General features: G+C 46.8%; 1 protein-coding gene across 5 annotated transcripts; it reads right to left on the minus strand.

Moving 5' to 3' along the window:
* Positions 1–201: 201 nt before the first annotated feature.
* tut7 (terminal uridylyl transferase 7) lies at positions 202–13771 on the minus strand. 5 transcript variants are annotated; one of them, XM_060055143.1, is made up of 29 exons: positions 13649–13771; positions 12551–12998; positions 12297–12451; positions 12044–12160; positions 11597–11774; positions 11245–11333; positions 11033–11084; positions 10859–10928; positions 10493–10619; positions 8685–8804; positions 8431–8550; positions 7937–8114; positions 7104–7819; positions 6436–6586; positions 5948–6034; positions 5699–5820; positions 5419–5476; positions 5155–5258; positions 4944–5033; positions 4722–4835; positions 4311–4388; positions 3039–3216; positions 2758–2805; positions 2560–2651; positions 2327–2442; positions 1808–2010; positions 1428–1516; positions 1164–1227; positions 202–1045 (listed from the first exon to the last, which is right to left on the minus strand). In XM_060055143.1, exons 2-29 carry the CDS (start codon positions 12981–12983, stop codon positions 987–989), a joined length of 4008 nt encoding a protein of 1335 aa, XP_059911126.1. In that variant the 5' UTR covers positions 12984–12998; positions 13649–13771; the 3' UTR covers positions 202–986. The 5 variants fall into 5 exon arrangements, with proteins under 5 accessions (XP_059911126.1, XP_059911127.1, XP_059911128.1 ...); XM_060055144.1 differs by having other exon boundaries at positions 202–1041; positions 1160–1227; XM_060055145.1 differs by having other exon boundaries at positions 202–1041; positions 1160–1227; positions 1817–2010; positions 13649–13742.
* Between the last annotated feature and the right edge of the window lie 1272 nt (positions 13772–15043).

A 15043-nucleotide genomic window follows, 5' to 3' on the forward strand; every position in this document is an offset into this window, starting at 1 on the left:
GTGCCTAATTTCCCCATTTTTTAAATATAGGGTAATGTTTGACTAAATCGTTTTTACTGTTTCACCTACATGACAAACATTAGAACCTTGTAAGGCTTCTAAAATTCAAAATAGTTCCAATGTAATATTATAAAGAATTTCACCTCCAGCCTATAATTTCTTCAACAAAAGATTCATCACCATTAACAGACACCAACTTAGGGGGGGGATGTTTTGAGTTTAATGATAAGCAGGTCTTCAGACATAACCACCAGCAAACAGAACGAAAAACAAACCCTCTCTCACACACACACAAACACTCGCTCACTCACTCAAACACTCGCTCCCTCACTCACTCACTCACACACACACAAACACTCGCTCACACAAACACAAAACACTTGCTCACTCACACACAAACAAGAGGCAGTTTCTAAAAAAACCTGGCCTCTTCAGGGCGGTGTAATTATCCTGCAAATTAAAATTCTACTCTAAAAACATAAGGATGGGCGTAGGAGTGAGCGCACAGAGAGCCTGGACGCACACAGGGGACGCCGTCCGGACCCGCTGTCGACCATCCTCTCGGACGACGTCGGTTAGTCAGTGCAAATTTATTAAAACTAATTAAAAAATAAAACTCACTAACCAAACACTGGCCATGGGAGAATAGTTACTAGTTATAGGTAAACATAAAAAGACAAGAACAACACAAACCATGGCTTGTTTTTTTTTTTTAAAAAAATTAAAATTAACACCCTTAAAAAGCACTTCTGAGGAGAAGTTTAGTTAAAACGATAACGAAATGAAACATAGATGAGACTCATTTGGCTTCAAGTCAAGGCTCTGGGCGTCCCGGCCCACTGGCGGGCTGCCATGGTGTTACTTTCAAACGTGTTGGGCTTTTAACTGAAGAGCACCTTCCCTCTGGACCCGAGAACCACTACAAGGAGGGGGGGGGGGGGGAGAGGGGGGGCAGGGTCGATGCCGTCCACTCCGGAGGGATCCCGTCACTCCACTGGACTCCTCCGATGACCAGAGCCGCCGATGTGCGAGTTGGCTAGGCTGCCTGTGGAGCGCAAGGCCGTGCAGAACAAAACAACGTTCGATGAGGCATTCTTCAAAAACCTTTTCTACAGGAAAACTAATAACCTGAATAACCTAAAAACCCAACTACTTGCACCCACCCGATTGTGGGCCCAATATCACACTTTTGGGCTTCCTCTTCTTCTCCTCTGAGAAGAGTCCACCCTAGGCAGCACAACAAAGTGCTTGATTAATTACTTGTATTCCTAGACACACCAAGGAAACATCCTAGCACATCTGAAAGCGTGGCCACACGGGGCGTCACGTTTTTAGGCTCGAGTCATTTCAACACCAATGAAAGCATTGAGTAACGAGTACAGGCGGGAGGAACGGTGAATCACACCGGCCATTCGAGTGCTTCATACCTGCTTGTCTTTGTCTCTGTAATTCCTCATGTAACCAGTAGATGAGGAGGGCGAGGAGCCATAGGACGACATCTCAGTCTTCGGCTTTCCTGCAAGGCCAAAGAAATAAAATAAAAGTTGTCGGCTTGACTGCTTTAAGGATGTACAGAGTTGTAATTTCATCAGTAAGTACGTAAACAAATGTTAAAATTGAATTCTTGTGGAAAACCGGACAACATAAATAAAAATAAAAAAAGAAGAAAAAAAGAGAGATTTACTAATTATCCCAGATGGGAAATGTCACAGCAGAGACTACATGAACGGTCCGGATATTTCTAAAGAGATGCACCATATTTTGAACACCAATAACATTGTCAATAGCCAAAGAACCGGGAACCCACTAACGGTACCTGTGGGGCCTCTGTACTGGCTGCAGTCCTTCTTAATATGGGCGTGGGAGCCACACAGGAAGCAGCAGCGTTTCTCTTCGGGTCTCTTCCAGCGCTCCCCCTGCCGCCCTGCCGAGTCCTTGGGGGTCTCCGCCAGATCCTGTCGGTCCCGGGGGTTGTCCGTCCAGTTCTCCATGTCCCGCCTCTGCCTAGACCTGCACACCACAGTACGTTCATCATCGATAAGAGGAGAGCAGAAACGGAGGCATCGCAGTATGTCAGGTGAATGCTCGGGACCTTATTGCGGCTTCGTTTTTCTAACTGCATTCAAAAAAATTGAGCTTAATGCGTTGAGACATGCATCACATTTAAAATTGAAATTAGAGGCTGGATGAGGACACACATGACACAAATTAAAACAAATCAAAATATATAAACGGCCATTGGCCCGCTTGGGCCAATGGCCGTTTATATATTTTGATTTGTTTTCATTTGTGTCATGCGTGACCTCGTCATGTCTGCCGCTCCTACCTCTTGCGCATGGGGCAGTCTTTCATGAAGTGCCCTATCTTGCCGCAGATGCGACAGCAGCGGTCGTTCGGAGCCAGCTCCCCTTCGGTGAGGACGTCCGGGTCGAAGAAGTACTCCTGGAACCCAACGCGAAAACGGCAAGACAAAAGAGGTCAGCGCTCGAGCTCTCCTCGGGTCACGGGTCTCAGTGGAGAGGGGGCCGAGCGGGCTCCGGGCTTTGGGGGAAAACCCACCATGGGACTGGGGTACTCGAGAGGGTAGGCGGCGACCGGCGTGCCGAACACCTTCCTGCCGTTGATGAACGCCTTCATGATGAAGTTGGTCACTGTTGGGAGGAGAGGGGAGATGAAATGTCGCTGATGGAAAAACTAAAAGTGCACGCCCAAACTATTTAGGATTATGAGATTAAAGCAGAAGAGGGGAAAACGTACTTCTTCTTGACAGACCAGATCCAAGGTTGTGATTCAGGTCGAATGGATCTGTGGAGACAATATATATTTCACATTAATATGGAAACATTAATATGGGGGGCACATAATTAGTATTAGTATTAATACAGCTCATAAGTTCAGGTTCTATTGGTCAAACACAAAGTCATTCAACTAGCAGTGAAACGTCAGATCTTCCAGCTACATCCAACGACTGAGTGAATAACACCAGTAAGGAATTGACATCCATCCACTGATTTGAGAACTAGCTACTGGGGACCCACCCTCAATGACGATGTACTTGGAGGTCCACTGCTTGTTGAAGGTGGTGAGAGGGGCCAGCTGGCGGATGCTGATCACGTGCTCCCTGAAGTCAAAGACCTCGGTGTAGAACTGCAGCAGACCCAGCCACAGCTGCCCCACCGTCTCCACGTTCTTCCCGTGCTGCGGCCAGCGACCGGGCTGCAGAAAGGGGCAAAGATATACGTGTGAAGAGACTTTAAGTAGCCCGTCGAGGGGAAAAACTGTTTAAAGCAACCTTTTATTAATGCAAGAATACAAGGCTGAAAAATATTTCTTTTACAAAATGTGTTACCACAATTTGTACACGGCTTTGTACATTTTAAAAAGGTTAGACAACATAACCAATTGCGTTAAAGTTCTAAAACACCCGTAACAAACACACCAGAAACTATTTCTGCGACCAATAAATCATTCTGTACACACTAGTGCTGTCAAGCGATTAAAATATTTCATCACGATTGATGTCATAGTTAACTCCAGATTAATCGCAAATAATTTTTCTATGCTAAATATCCCTTGATTTCTTTGTCCCATTAATTGTTTTCATTTTATTGCTCTTATCAACATGGAGAAGTGCATCGGCTTGCCTTGTGCAAACGTTTTTTTATTGATAACAACATTGGTATATACTGATCAAAACAGGACGATACAAAAAAAAAAGTCTGTAGTGCAATTAAACAATGAACATACAAACATACTGCCTTGAACATAGCAGTCAGGCTACTGCTTCTTTGTTTTGAGGCAAAGAAAAAGAAAAAGAAAAAGATATATATATTTTTTTAATAATAAATTGCGTTAATCGCACGATAAAAAAATTGACGCCGTTAAAAATCAGTTTGCGTTAACGCCGTTAATAACGCGTTTAACTGACAGCACTAGTACAAACTAAAACGACCATTCAGGTCTTTAAGAATGGAGATAAAATATTGAGACATGCGTCATTTAAAATAAGGACCAACCACAAGGGGTCCTACCCATACAACTCAAGGCCTCTGAAGGTCTGTCTGGCTCAGTAACATCACTGATCAGCAGAGGAACGGAAACAAGCAAGTTTCACTTTTCAGTGTACTGAAACTCATCAACATAATCTGCTGATTAGCTTCTGTAAGCGCCAGGAATAGAGTGAAAAGTATGGTTGCGCAATGGCCTTTGTTATGCGTTATTTGTTATGTGAGCTACACCCTTGATGGCAAGCTATACTGTGCTGGGTTAAGATAGACATCTATAAAGTATATAAACAGTAAGACACTCACCAGCGCTTTCAGGTCATCAAAGAAGTACACGTTCCAACCATCCACGAGCAACTCTGGTTTCTTTTCTCCATCGTAAATCTGAGAGAAAACACGTTCATGATGCGTTGATTTTTTTTATACAACGGTTTAGTCGTCCTTATTACTTCTTCATTTATTTTTTGGATTCCCCGTAACCATCTCCAAACGTTCAGATGTCTACAAGAGGCATATTTTAGACTTCCCAAATCAAATCTTAACATTCTTTAAAAAGAGATCCATAAAAAAAAAAAAACATTTTAATGGCTCATGTCATGCCATGAGCTCTTCGCGGCTTGTACCAGCTAATCACACCCACACCTGGTGGCAGGACATGAGCCCTTCAATAAAGGCCGTGGCTGTAGAACATCTGAATGAGTGAATTAGCGAGTCTACCTCCTGAAGGACCGGAATGACCGGGGGATTCCTCTGCTGGAGAAAGAAGAGCGCCAGCAGAGTGTAGGCGTAGGAGGAGAGGCTCCCGCGGGACGCATCGCCAATGTCGCACATCTGCAATAGAACGGTTTTATTTCTATTTTGCTACGATTTTATTCAACTTGGTCCAAGTCCTTCATGAAAGAAGGGCGGGGGAATTCACTATTCGGTCTGTGGCTTCACCTTGGCAAACACCTTCATCACATAGCACAGGATCTTCACTCTCCAGTCGATGGCGGCATAGCAGGCCAGCAGGTGCGTGTTATGGAGGGCCTGAGAAGGATGCATAACGGTCAAGGGAGAAGAGGTGCGAGCCTAAAGATATGGAAGGTCAGACAAATGACTTCTAATCGAGGAAACCGTGCACCACGTCCGATTAGTACGAGGTCCTCACCAGCGTGTTGTACAGACTGATGTCTCCTTCGAGGCCAGTGCGAACGTGGTAGAACTTGACGATGGGCACCTTGGCTGTGGTAATAGGCAGGATGTTCCTCAAACCTTCAAGAACAGAGGAACCAAACTAGTAAGGACGCACTCGCTCTTTCCTGCGTCCGTACAATCAGAGCACTCGAAGTGAACAGAAACTAATGCCGCCCAAATATTTCACATTTGAGGGACGGGAAGAACGAAGAATAGATAATCATGCGTCGTCTCTAACCTGGATGTTTCCGCAGCAGTCTCGCCATGCTCTCGATAATACTGATGCAGTCCAGATCCTGCCGACCAATAAAACAGGGAAACAGATTGATTAAGAGGGTCAATTAGGCAATCACACCCTACCATAGTGTAGATTAATGAATGACTTTACGTTCGACATTAAATTCCCCTTAAATGCTTCCATTTCCTGCAAACCATGGCTACATCGACTCCTGTGTGATGCCAAGAGATGTGATTAGACAATCAATGAACAGGATTCCGAGCCACGATCGTGCACGTACGTCTGCCGTCTCCTGCCCGTCCAGGACCATGCAGATGTCCAGGTCGCTCTGGCGGAAGCCAAACCCATTCTTGGATGAGCCAAATAGCTGCAATCTTGCCGATGGACAATGAAACACTTGGCCTAGGAAGAACACAGAAAGGAACAAGGCCCGTCCTCATCACTCTAAACTTACTTTTGTGCATGCAACCAAAAGTCAACGCCAGAATTCGCTAAAACAGAAACAACAACAGGGTCTCAGTTAATTCACCTGCAAACTGCTTTTGGATGAAGTTCTCCACGTCTTGAAGGATGTGTTCTCGGACGCTGACCTCTGGTTTATCAGGGGCGAAGTCCTCTGCAGAGACATAGGCACAGCGGACAGGGTGACCCACCTACATCTTTTACTGGCGCCACCATGGTCTTATGGCCTCCACTGATGCGCAGGGAGCAGTATCACCCGATGGATTAAGCCACGACCCATAATCTGTCCAGCGGGACTAGTTTGAAGGTCGTCATCCATGGTGAATAATTCATCTCAAATGCGCGTTTCTTTTTACTGAATGAATCACCAAGCGGTACGTGGCTGGCAGATAAATAATGGTGGCTCCTCCACCATCAAGTCATCTTTTGATCACACCACGGTACACTTAATCACGTAATGCAGATCTCTCCGACAGATTTCCCTTTAAAAACATTGAAACGAGTTGATTGCACCGAGTATTTTGTGGACGCAGACAGAAGGAGGAGCAGACGTACTGAAGCACTGTTCGCAGATTTGGTTGAGCGTTTTGAGGAACCTCGCCGTCATGGCGGGCAACGGCTCCAGCTCCACTTTCTTGAACTCCTCCGGGCAGTCCTTCTTGAGGTGACCGTCCCGCTTGCACAAGCTGCAGACCACCATGTGGGACTGCGGGAGGAATGAAGCCCGTCAGGAACAGCAGCATAGTGACCCTGCTTCCAAGTAGGGCTGGGCGATTAAACGAATTTTGATCGCGATAACGATTTTTAGCGTCAAACGATCAGAAAATGTACATACGAGTTTTCCGATTTGTTTTTGTATTATTATTTTTTATTCTATATCATTTTTTATGATTTATAGAAAGGGCAGAACACCTGGACACACATCTGTATATCCTTTTTGATTGGCACATTTTTTTTAAGGCAAAATTTCAAAGTTCTCAGTTACAAAGTTATTTTGGGAGAGACATGGTGAATAAATGCACCATGTTTTCAAACTCAAAAACAATCGTTTGAATAATCGTGATTTCAATATTGACCAAAATAATCGTGATTATGATTTTTCCCATAATCCAGCAGCCCTACTTCCAAGTACCAATGTATTTGATTAGCTAAATAAATAGACAAACAAACTAAACAATATCTCTGCCAACGGCCAGTAAAACAAAAAAAAGGGATCAACGTACCTTGCCCCGAGTGAATGCCTGCCTGGTGAACTCGTAGCCCTGACTCACAGGCTTCTGCTTCTGGGTTTCCGGTCTCTCGCCGCCGGCTCCGCCCTTGGCGACCTTGGGGGTCAGAGTGGGAGGAGCCTGCTCCTCTTCGTCGTCCATGGACCCCGGCAGGTCAAAGTCGGGACCCTCCTCGTCAGAGAGGAGCTCCTCGCCGGAGATCTCGTCCAGCACAAAGAGCTCGTCGTCCTCCGTGGTGACGCTGTCGAGGTGGAGGCGGCCGTACACGTCGTCTTCGTCCTCCTCCTCCTGCTCTCGCTCCTCCTCTTCATCATCGTCGTCATCGTCGTCGTCGTCGTCGTCGTCGTCTTCGGAGAGGCTGCTTTTGCCCAGGTCCATCTTCTCCTTCTCAGAGTCGTTCTCCACCTCCTCCTCTTGTTCTATGATGCAGTCCGAGTCCAGCGGGTCTCGGGGGGCCGGCGGCGTGCCGGCGTCACGCGGGCCCAGGCCGAGCGCGCCCACACCCTTCAGGAGCGGGGCCGCGGGGTCCGGCCTGGGGGCCTTGCCGCCCCTCGGGGGCCCGCGCGGTTTCTCCGACTTGTGGTTGGTGCCGGGAGAGTTGAGCGGCAGGGCGAAGTACTTGTAGGTGGTTTTGAGGCAGTGGACGAAGTACTCGTACATCTGCGGACTGTTCATGGAGCGGGCGACGTTCCGTTTTACGGCAAACGGGTCTGAGAGCAGAAGAGATACAAGCCGGGGGGGGGGGGATCATGTTAAACCCTTCATAATCGTTTTGTGTCTGAATTCTGTACATTTCCTTTGAATTTTTTCAAAGGACAGGCTCTCACCCTCCACCGCCATGCGCTTCTTTGGCCAATCTTTGGCCTCGCGGGAGAGGATGGCTTTGGTGCGCACGCTGATGACGTTGTCGACCATGTTGAACTCCAGCGAGTAGAAGCGGAGCATTTCGACCCACAGCTGTCCGACAGCCACAGAGGAGAGATCCTTCTGGAACGCCAGGGGGACCTAAGGAGAGCCCCCAACACACAAATAGTGAAACAGTGCAATCCACCAAATGCATCAAACTACTCTACTATCCATTTTAAAAGTCACATGTAAACCGTTGTGAAAAAAGGTCAATCACCAGTTGATTAGTGATGATCCAAATGGGTGTTAAAGACAACAAATATGCAAGAAAGTTGACTAACGATGGCCATCACCCAGTCAACATGTTGGCAGACTTAATCTGACCGCGCCGTTAAACTCATCAACGGGTGTGGCAGACGTTTATGCGTGTTTTTATTACTTCCTCTGCACAGGGTTGCGGTGGGAGTTTGGATACCTTGCCCTTGGCGTGCAGCGAGGCGTCTTTGCCGGCGGGCGCGTACGCCCAGTGCACGTGTCCGTCCTCGAGGCGCGTGAGGCTGAAGTCGGCCAACCTGCCCAGCGAGAACTCCTTGATCTGAGGGGAAACGGAAGAGAATGAACCGGAGGGAATCAAGAACCAACTGCTCCGACGCCTTCATTGAGGTGGTGGTTTTTATTTATCGAATAAATTAAAAAGGGGCGGTGGAGGATATTCAAAAACACACCCACCTCAAAATTCAGATAGGTGGGCAGGAGCGGTTCTGTCCGCTGCTGCAGGAAGTAGATGACCATCAGGGCCAAGACGTAGGCCGGCAGGCCCCCCTCGTCGGCACAGTCCAGCTGACAGATCTACGGCAGCAGACGCAACCAACACTCAGACCATCTAATCTCGTCACCGACAGACATGTTCCGCTTCCTGCTAAACAGGCACGTCATCGAACATAGCCCCGTTAGGGCTGGAGAGCAGGGGTTAAAATTAACTTTTTCTTCACCACCGTCCCGGAAACGTCCCGAAAAACCTTTTGAACCGTCCCCATAAATCTTTTTTACATTTTGAGTTGTTACTTACTGATGATATACTTAAAACACAATGTTGATGAAATAATATATTTATTTCCAGATGACAAGCAACACCCTCAGTGGCAGAACTGTGGTCGCAGAGCAGCAGGCTCTCGCACTGCTTGCAGCTGGAGCAACGCGAGACTGCCTAAAATGCCATCTTATGCGCGCCTTTTTCGCAGCACGGTGTGAGCGTTTACACTGCCCGAGGTAAATTGCCTGCTTGAGCTAGAACCCCGTTTTACCCTCCCGCACCCTAAACATATTTGCGGTTTATTACGTTTCATTCTGATGTAAATGCGACAGCTCCGTGGTTCCAGGGGGGACTTGGGTTAGAGACAAAAGAGTCTCCGAAGAGACAACGCATCATGAGCAGTTTTAACTGAAAAGAAAGGAATCCGCGAGCTGCTGATCATGTAAGAGAAGGTGATGCGGTCGCATTAAACAAAGACGTTGAAAGATGGTGCGATCTACGAGAGAGACCAGAGGAACTGTCCTTTCGAGGCTTTTGTCGGGATAAAAAAAAAACAAGTGGTCATCGGGTCAAACATCCGGGAGCAGTGTTTCTCAATCATAGAACAATGTGTGGCACAGCGCCACAGAATCAAATTGATTGTGCTTTTTTTTTTTTAAGCGATTTTGAAATCTAAATATCGTTCCGTTCATTCATCTACGAGTAGCACTCTTTCTCCTTGTCTCACACACACACACACACACAGCGGATTCGCCCGCTCCTCCTCTCAATGCGCCTACAAAGGCAAACCCGAAGCAGCAGGATATGTAAGGGATAATGTATAGAACATTACCCCGCTAATGTCTTATACATTATCCCGCTTATTACATGCCTACTTGCCAAAACGAAAAAATAACTGAAATGTGTCTTTTTACAATTTATTTGATACCAGCGTTCGTAGTGTTGATCAGCAGAGAAATAGTCCACCAAAGACGTTGACGTCGCTTAGCAACCGAAGACGCTGGGGTTGACAAGTTACCGGTACTTGTGGAGTGATACCAAAGACGAAAAATCTGTTGTTTTCCTTGTGGGCCGGTCCACTTTGAAAATTATACTAAAGAGGTCTAGACTCTGTGCGCAGCCCCGCCTTCTCCAGTGAACCGAGAAAGCCCGCGCCATGACGAACGGGTGATTTTACCCCCTCCGTCTCACTGAACAACACAAACGCGAGCGCGCCAGCCAATTGAGCGAAGCCCAGTCCTTTTTCCATTAAACAAGTCTTTTCCACCGGCCGCGAACACGTTCTGGTTCGCAGAAAGTGTTGAAAACTTGAAACAGAAAAATGTAGTCAGCGCCCACAAAATTCTCTTCGTACCGAGGTCGACCCGAGAGAGAATAAAAAAAAACTTCACGATGACAATTAATGAGGTCCCCGAGACGACGGGACGTCGTTCATTTCCATCCCTGGGCTGGAGTTCCTGGGGTAACTACAGTGATGAGTGGGACTGCGTGTGGAAGAACTCACCTGGGCCCAGTGTCTGAAGGCGATGACCAGTGGGAGGACGAGGGGCTGCTGATTGGCCAGAGTAGCCAGGTAGGAGGTGGTCTGGCAGGCATGGTCGTTCCCTGCACTCACTTTGCACACCAGCCGACTGCGAGTGACAACAACTTGCATGTTTTCCTCAAGGAACATTTCAGGCGGTAGACACTCATTTCCTGCGATTCGAATTCCTGTTACAACAGCATTAAGCAGTATTCTGAAAAGTTTATAATAAAAAAATCGTAATAAAACTAAGTCAAAGGCTGGATGACTGGTGAAGAATGACGAATAAGAAACGCAGCCCACTCAAGAAAAACGGAAATGGCTCAAATATCCAAACCAAACACTCACCTTTGTTTCTCTTTGCAGATAACCACAGGTACCCTTGCATGGAAATCAGCATCCAGGTCAACAAAGAGAGCTGGAGGCAAAGGACATGTTTCAAATAAAACGCCAATAGTCATGAAACCACAGCTCATCGTAGTCCTCGGTGCGGTCGTCTCAGAGAAAACGCTAGAGACTCACGGCTGGCTGAGAGGCTCTCCCGGACCCGCAACAAGACCTCTGGCTGATGCATCTGTGAACACATTCCATGTCAAAGCCTTTACACAACATGAATGCCACACAAAAATTGTGTTTGAATACGTCAAGCATAGTGGTCAGAGATTTCCCCCCCCAAAAAGCATACACCAAAAAAAAACAAAAAAAACACGGTCACTCAATGTGGCACCACTCACGTGAAGGGGATACAGAATGTCAATGTTGATGTCTGCGTCCTTGAATCCAAACTTGGTGCAAGAGGATCCATACAGTCTGAGCTGTATTTCTACAACACAGAGAGCAAGAGCGAGAGAGAGAGAGCAAGAGCGAGAGAGAGAGAGCAAGAGCGAGAGAGAGAGAGAGAGAAAGAGCAAGAGCAAGAGCGAGAGCGAGAGAGAGGAAACAAGTTTTTGTTACGTTTGCAACTGGTATTACACAAAAATTGTGGGCTAATAATTACAGCCAATATGACGTAACCATTCCATTTAATTTCCCCCCCACACAGAACTCAGAACGTGGCGCGCCATCTTATCTGCCCTGGTGGCTCACCAGGCAGGACGGAGAGGAGCAACGCCTGCATGGTGGAGACGATGTCCTGTCTCTTGGCCACGTCCTCCTCCGTCAGCCCCTGCGCCGTGAACACCGCCTGCAGGGCGGTGCCCACCTCCGTCACCTGGGCCGGGCCTGGGGGCTTGATCTCAGTCAGCATCTCCTGCTCGCGCTTCTCCTGCAGACACAGCAACACGTGACAGAATGTTCTGCAAAGAGGGTCCAACGCACTCAGACCGAGATCAGAGTTTGATTACGCTGTGCCATGACAGATGATGGTGGATACCAGTGCGTATGCCAGTACTGACGAGTGTCAGTTTAAGATTTATGAGCCAGAAGTATTTGCACCTGCACACAGATTTCAGCCTGGAACGCACAGACTCAACTATAGTAAAGCCTAGACAGAGAAGGATGCCTTGGCAGTGGTTGAGAAAGGTGAGGTCATACCCTGGCTCGCTTCTTGTGCCACTTGTCCTGCGAGTGTCTTTGGGCGGCGGACAATGACTCCAACAGCACATCACACAGGGAGCAGGTGTACATCGCGTTTGGGTTGTTTCGGGCCCTCTGATTAAATTAAAAAAAGTAAAGACGTTATATCATAGGAAGTTGTTACACTTGGTGGATTCCCCACATCAGACAAATCTCTGTTCTTTCAATTCAACAACTATTATTTGGGCCGGTTTCCTGCATTCACCGTCACCTTTTTAAGGCGAGAGATCTGGTCTTGGACAAGCAGCTCCTCCGCTTCCTGAAGGAGTTGCAACTCTTTGGCGGAGAGCGTCGACTCATCGATTACCGGACCCTGATCTTCCTCTCCAAACCCCCTCCGTCGGTCACGGTTCCTACGCCTTCCACCTAAGGAGAAACAAAAAACATCAAACCATCATTGCATAAAACAAAAGACCTATTACAAACATGCTAATTTACTGGGCCTTCTTCATCGGTTGTGCTTACCGGAATTATGAACGGAATCAGCAGGTTCCCTGTTCCCATAGTCCCTTTCATCCCTCATGTGTTCCCCCTTCCTCCATTGTTGCGGTTGTTGTTGCTGTTGCTGCTGCGGATGCTTCGGGTGCCCTCTCCAGCCATCGCCCCGAACTTCCCTGTTCTGGGGCCCAGGAAAACTTCGGACGCCCTGCTGCTGTGAGGGACTGTGCCCACCTCTGAAGCCGCCAGGGGAGCTACTCAAAGGACCCATCCCACCTTTGTTGGGGCTGGGGCGGTATGGTACTCCTCCCTGGTTCTTCCGGTTCTGTTGACCTCCAGCTGGTATGGGGTTGTAGCCATGTCTACTCTCTTGGGATCTCCAGGTGTCTGCCTCATCTGTGGCTGTGTTCCTCAGCCGAGAGCCTTGTTTGTCAGAGCGTGGCCGGCCTGGCTCTTCCATAGTCTTGAATTAAAACTAAAACATTTAAATAAATTAATGTTCAATGAAACGATAGCCCCTCTACGATCAAATCATCAATTCAGTCCATTCAGTCAAATTACATGAATGTATAATTAGCTAAAAAGTTACCTTAATGAATTCTAAAATATAAACAGATTTCTTCCGCAGTAATTTAATCCACGACATTCGGCTCGAGTAGATAATGTGCAGTCAACCGTTATTAAACGGTAGACGTTAGTTGTAACTAACGTTAGTTCCATTGATCCAGTTTATAATTTAAAATAAATTAAGTTGTTGTGTTGAACGATGGTTAAAAAAAATGGCACCGTTGTGTAGTACCACTAAGTAGCAAGGCATCAACTACCACCATGACATTGCCCTAGCTAAGCATTCCGAAAGCAATTTGCATGACGGTCCTGTCCTTAAATCAGATGCAAGTTATTCTCAACTTGATACTCAGCAAATACAAGTTATATCATATCACATTACACAAGTAAAAATTGCGTATCGAGGCCACCCAGCAATCTACCTAGCAAGCTGCGGCTAATATTAGCTGGCAGGTCGTTCTCATAGATACGTTGCTATCTTGGCAGCTAGCTGTAAGGAAATAGAGCTAAGTTAGCAGAAAAAAGTTGATTAAATTCACACATCCGATTATGAATTACCTGTTGCGTTTATGTGGTCAGCATATTTGGGCACAAACTCAAGCCTTGCTCAGCTCTGACTGTGCATGTTCCCTTGTCTTGCGCTTGAGTTTCAAAGGGGTGGGGTAAAATTGTTGTTTTCTAGACGTCATTTGGAAAAACGTGACGTAAAGGATTGCGATTGGCTGCTGTTTTCGTGACGCCGAAGCTACGCGGTTCGACTCTGGCATTAAAAAAATAGAGATGAAATAGCACCACCTAATGTCGGGGCTGAGAATTGGTCTGACAGCTTCTTATTCAACAAAGCCTGTAAAGTTGATATCCATCCTGCACATACAAAACTGACTACAAATGTACAGCAAATCCCTTACAGTGAATAGTCGAGATGTGTTTTTCACGTTCTCCACTCTCTGCCCCACAACACTTATAGGACCCGTAATGAAAAATCCAATAGTTAAACAAATCCAACCTTTTATTGAGTGATGCACTATTGGGCATAGTTCTTCTAATTCTAGTTCTAGTCCTTCTTCCTTCCTTTCATTCTAGTTCTAGTTCTTCTTCCTTCCTTTCACACTGTAAAAAGAAAATAGTTGGATCAACTTAATTGAATTACTTCAATTGGTAAAACGTAAATGAATTAAGTTTATTCAAATAAAAATAGCAAGTTAGACTAACCTAATTAAAAGGTTAAATTTACTTTTTTCTTTGACCATATATGAACAACATGCATTACAGTTTATACTTCAGAAAGATTTTAGTAATTTTCAATTGCTTAACCATTCCTGTAACTGCATGCATTTTTGATATAGCAGTCGACAAATGTAGCTCATTCAGGATAGCTTAAAGGACAATTCCGGTACTTAGCACATTGAGCCCCCTTTCTGGGTTGTCTTCCATCCTAGACAACCCAGAAAGGGTTTTAAACAAGAGTTTTTTCGTTTGTAGACTTGTCCTTCTAGTTGCATTGAATGCAGACTTATACAAAATTCTTATTTTTGGTCACTGTGGATGGACTCCGCTGCCCCAAAACGGCTAATCATCCCCCCGACCAAAGCGTCCGCTATGGTCTCCGCCCCCTGGTCAGGCAGAGCGTACGCCTCCGGCCACTTGGTAAAATAGTCCATGGCCGTGAGGACATACTTGTTCCCCCTCTCTGTGCAGGGTAGCGGGCCCACCACATCCACCCCAACCCTCTCCATAGGGAACCCCACAGGGAACTGTTGTAACTGGGCATGGGACCTTTCAGTGGGGCCTTTGCGGGCTGTCCATCCATCACTGCGGCGACAGAAGTCCTCGACGTCCCTCTTGTGCTGCCCCCAGTAGAAGCCAAGGCGGAGGCGACGCAGGGTCTTTGTCACCCCAAAGTGCCCTGAGCCCACAGCACCATGGACCGCTTGAAGCACTTCCCCACGCAGA

This window comes from Gadus macrocephalus, chromosome 6 (assembly GCF_031168955.1).
Source record: "Gadus macrocephalus chromosome 6, ASM3116895v1".
NCBI lineage: Eukaryota > Metazoa > Chordata > Actinopteri > Gadiformes > Gadidae > Gadus > Gadus macrocephalus.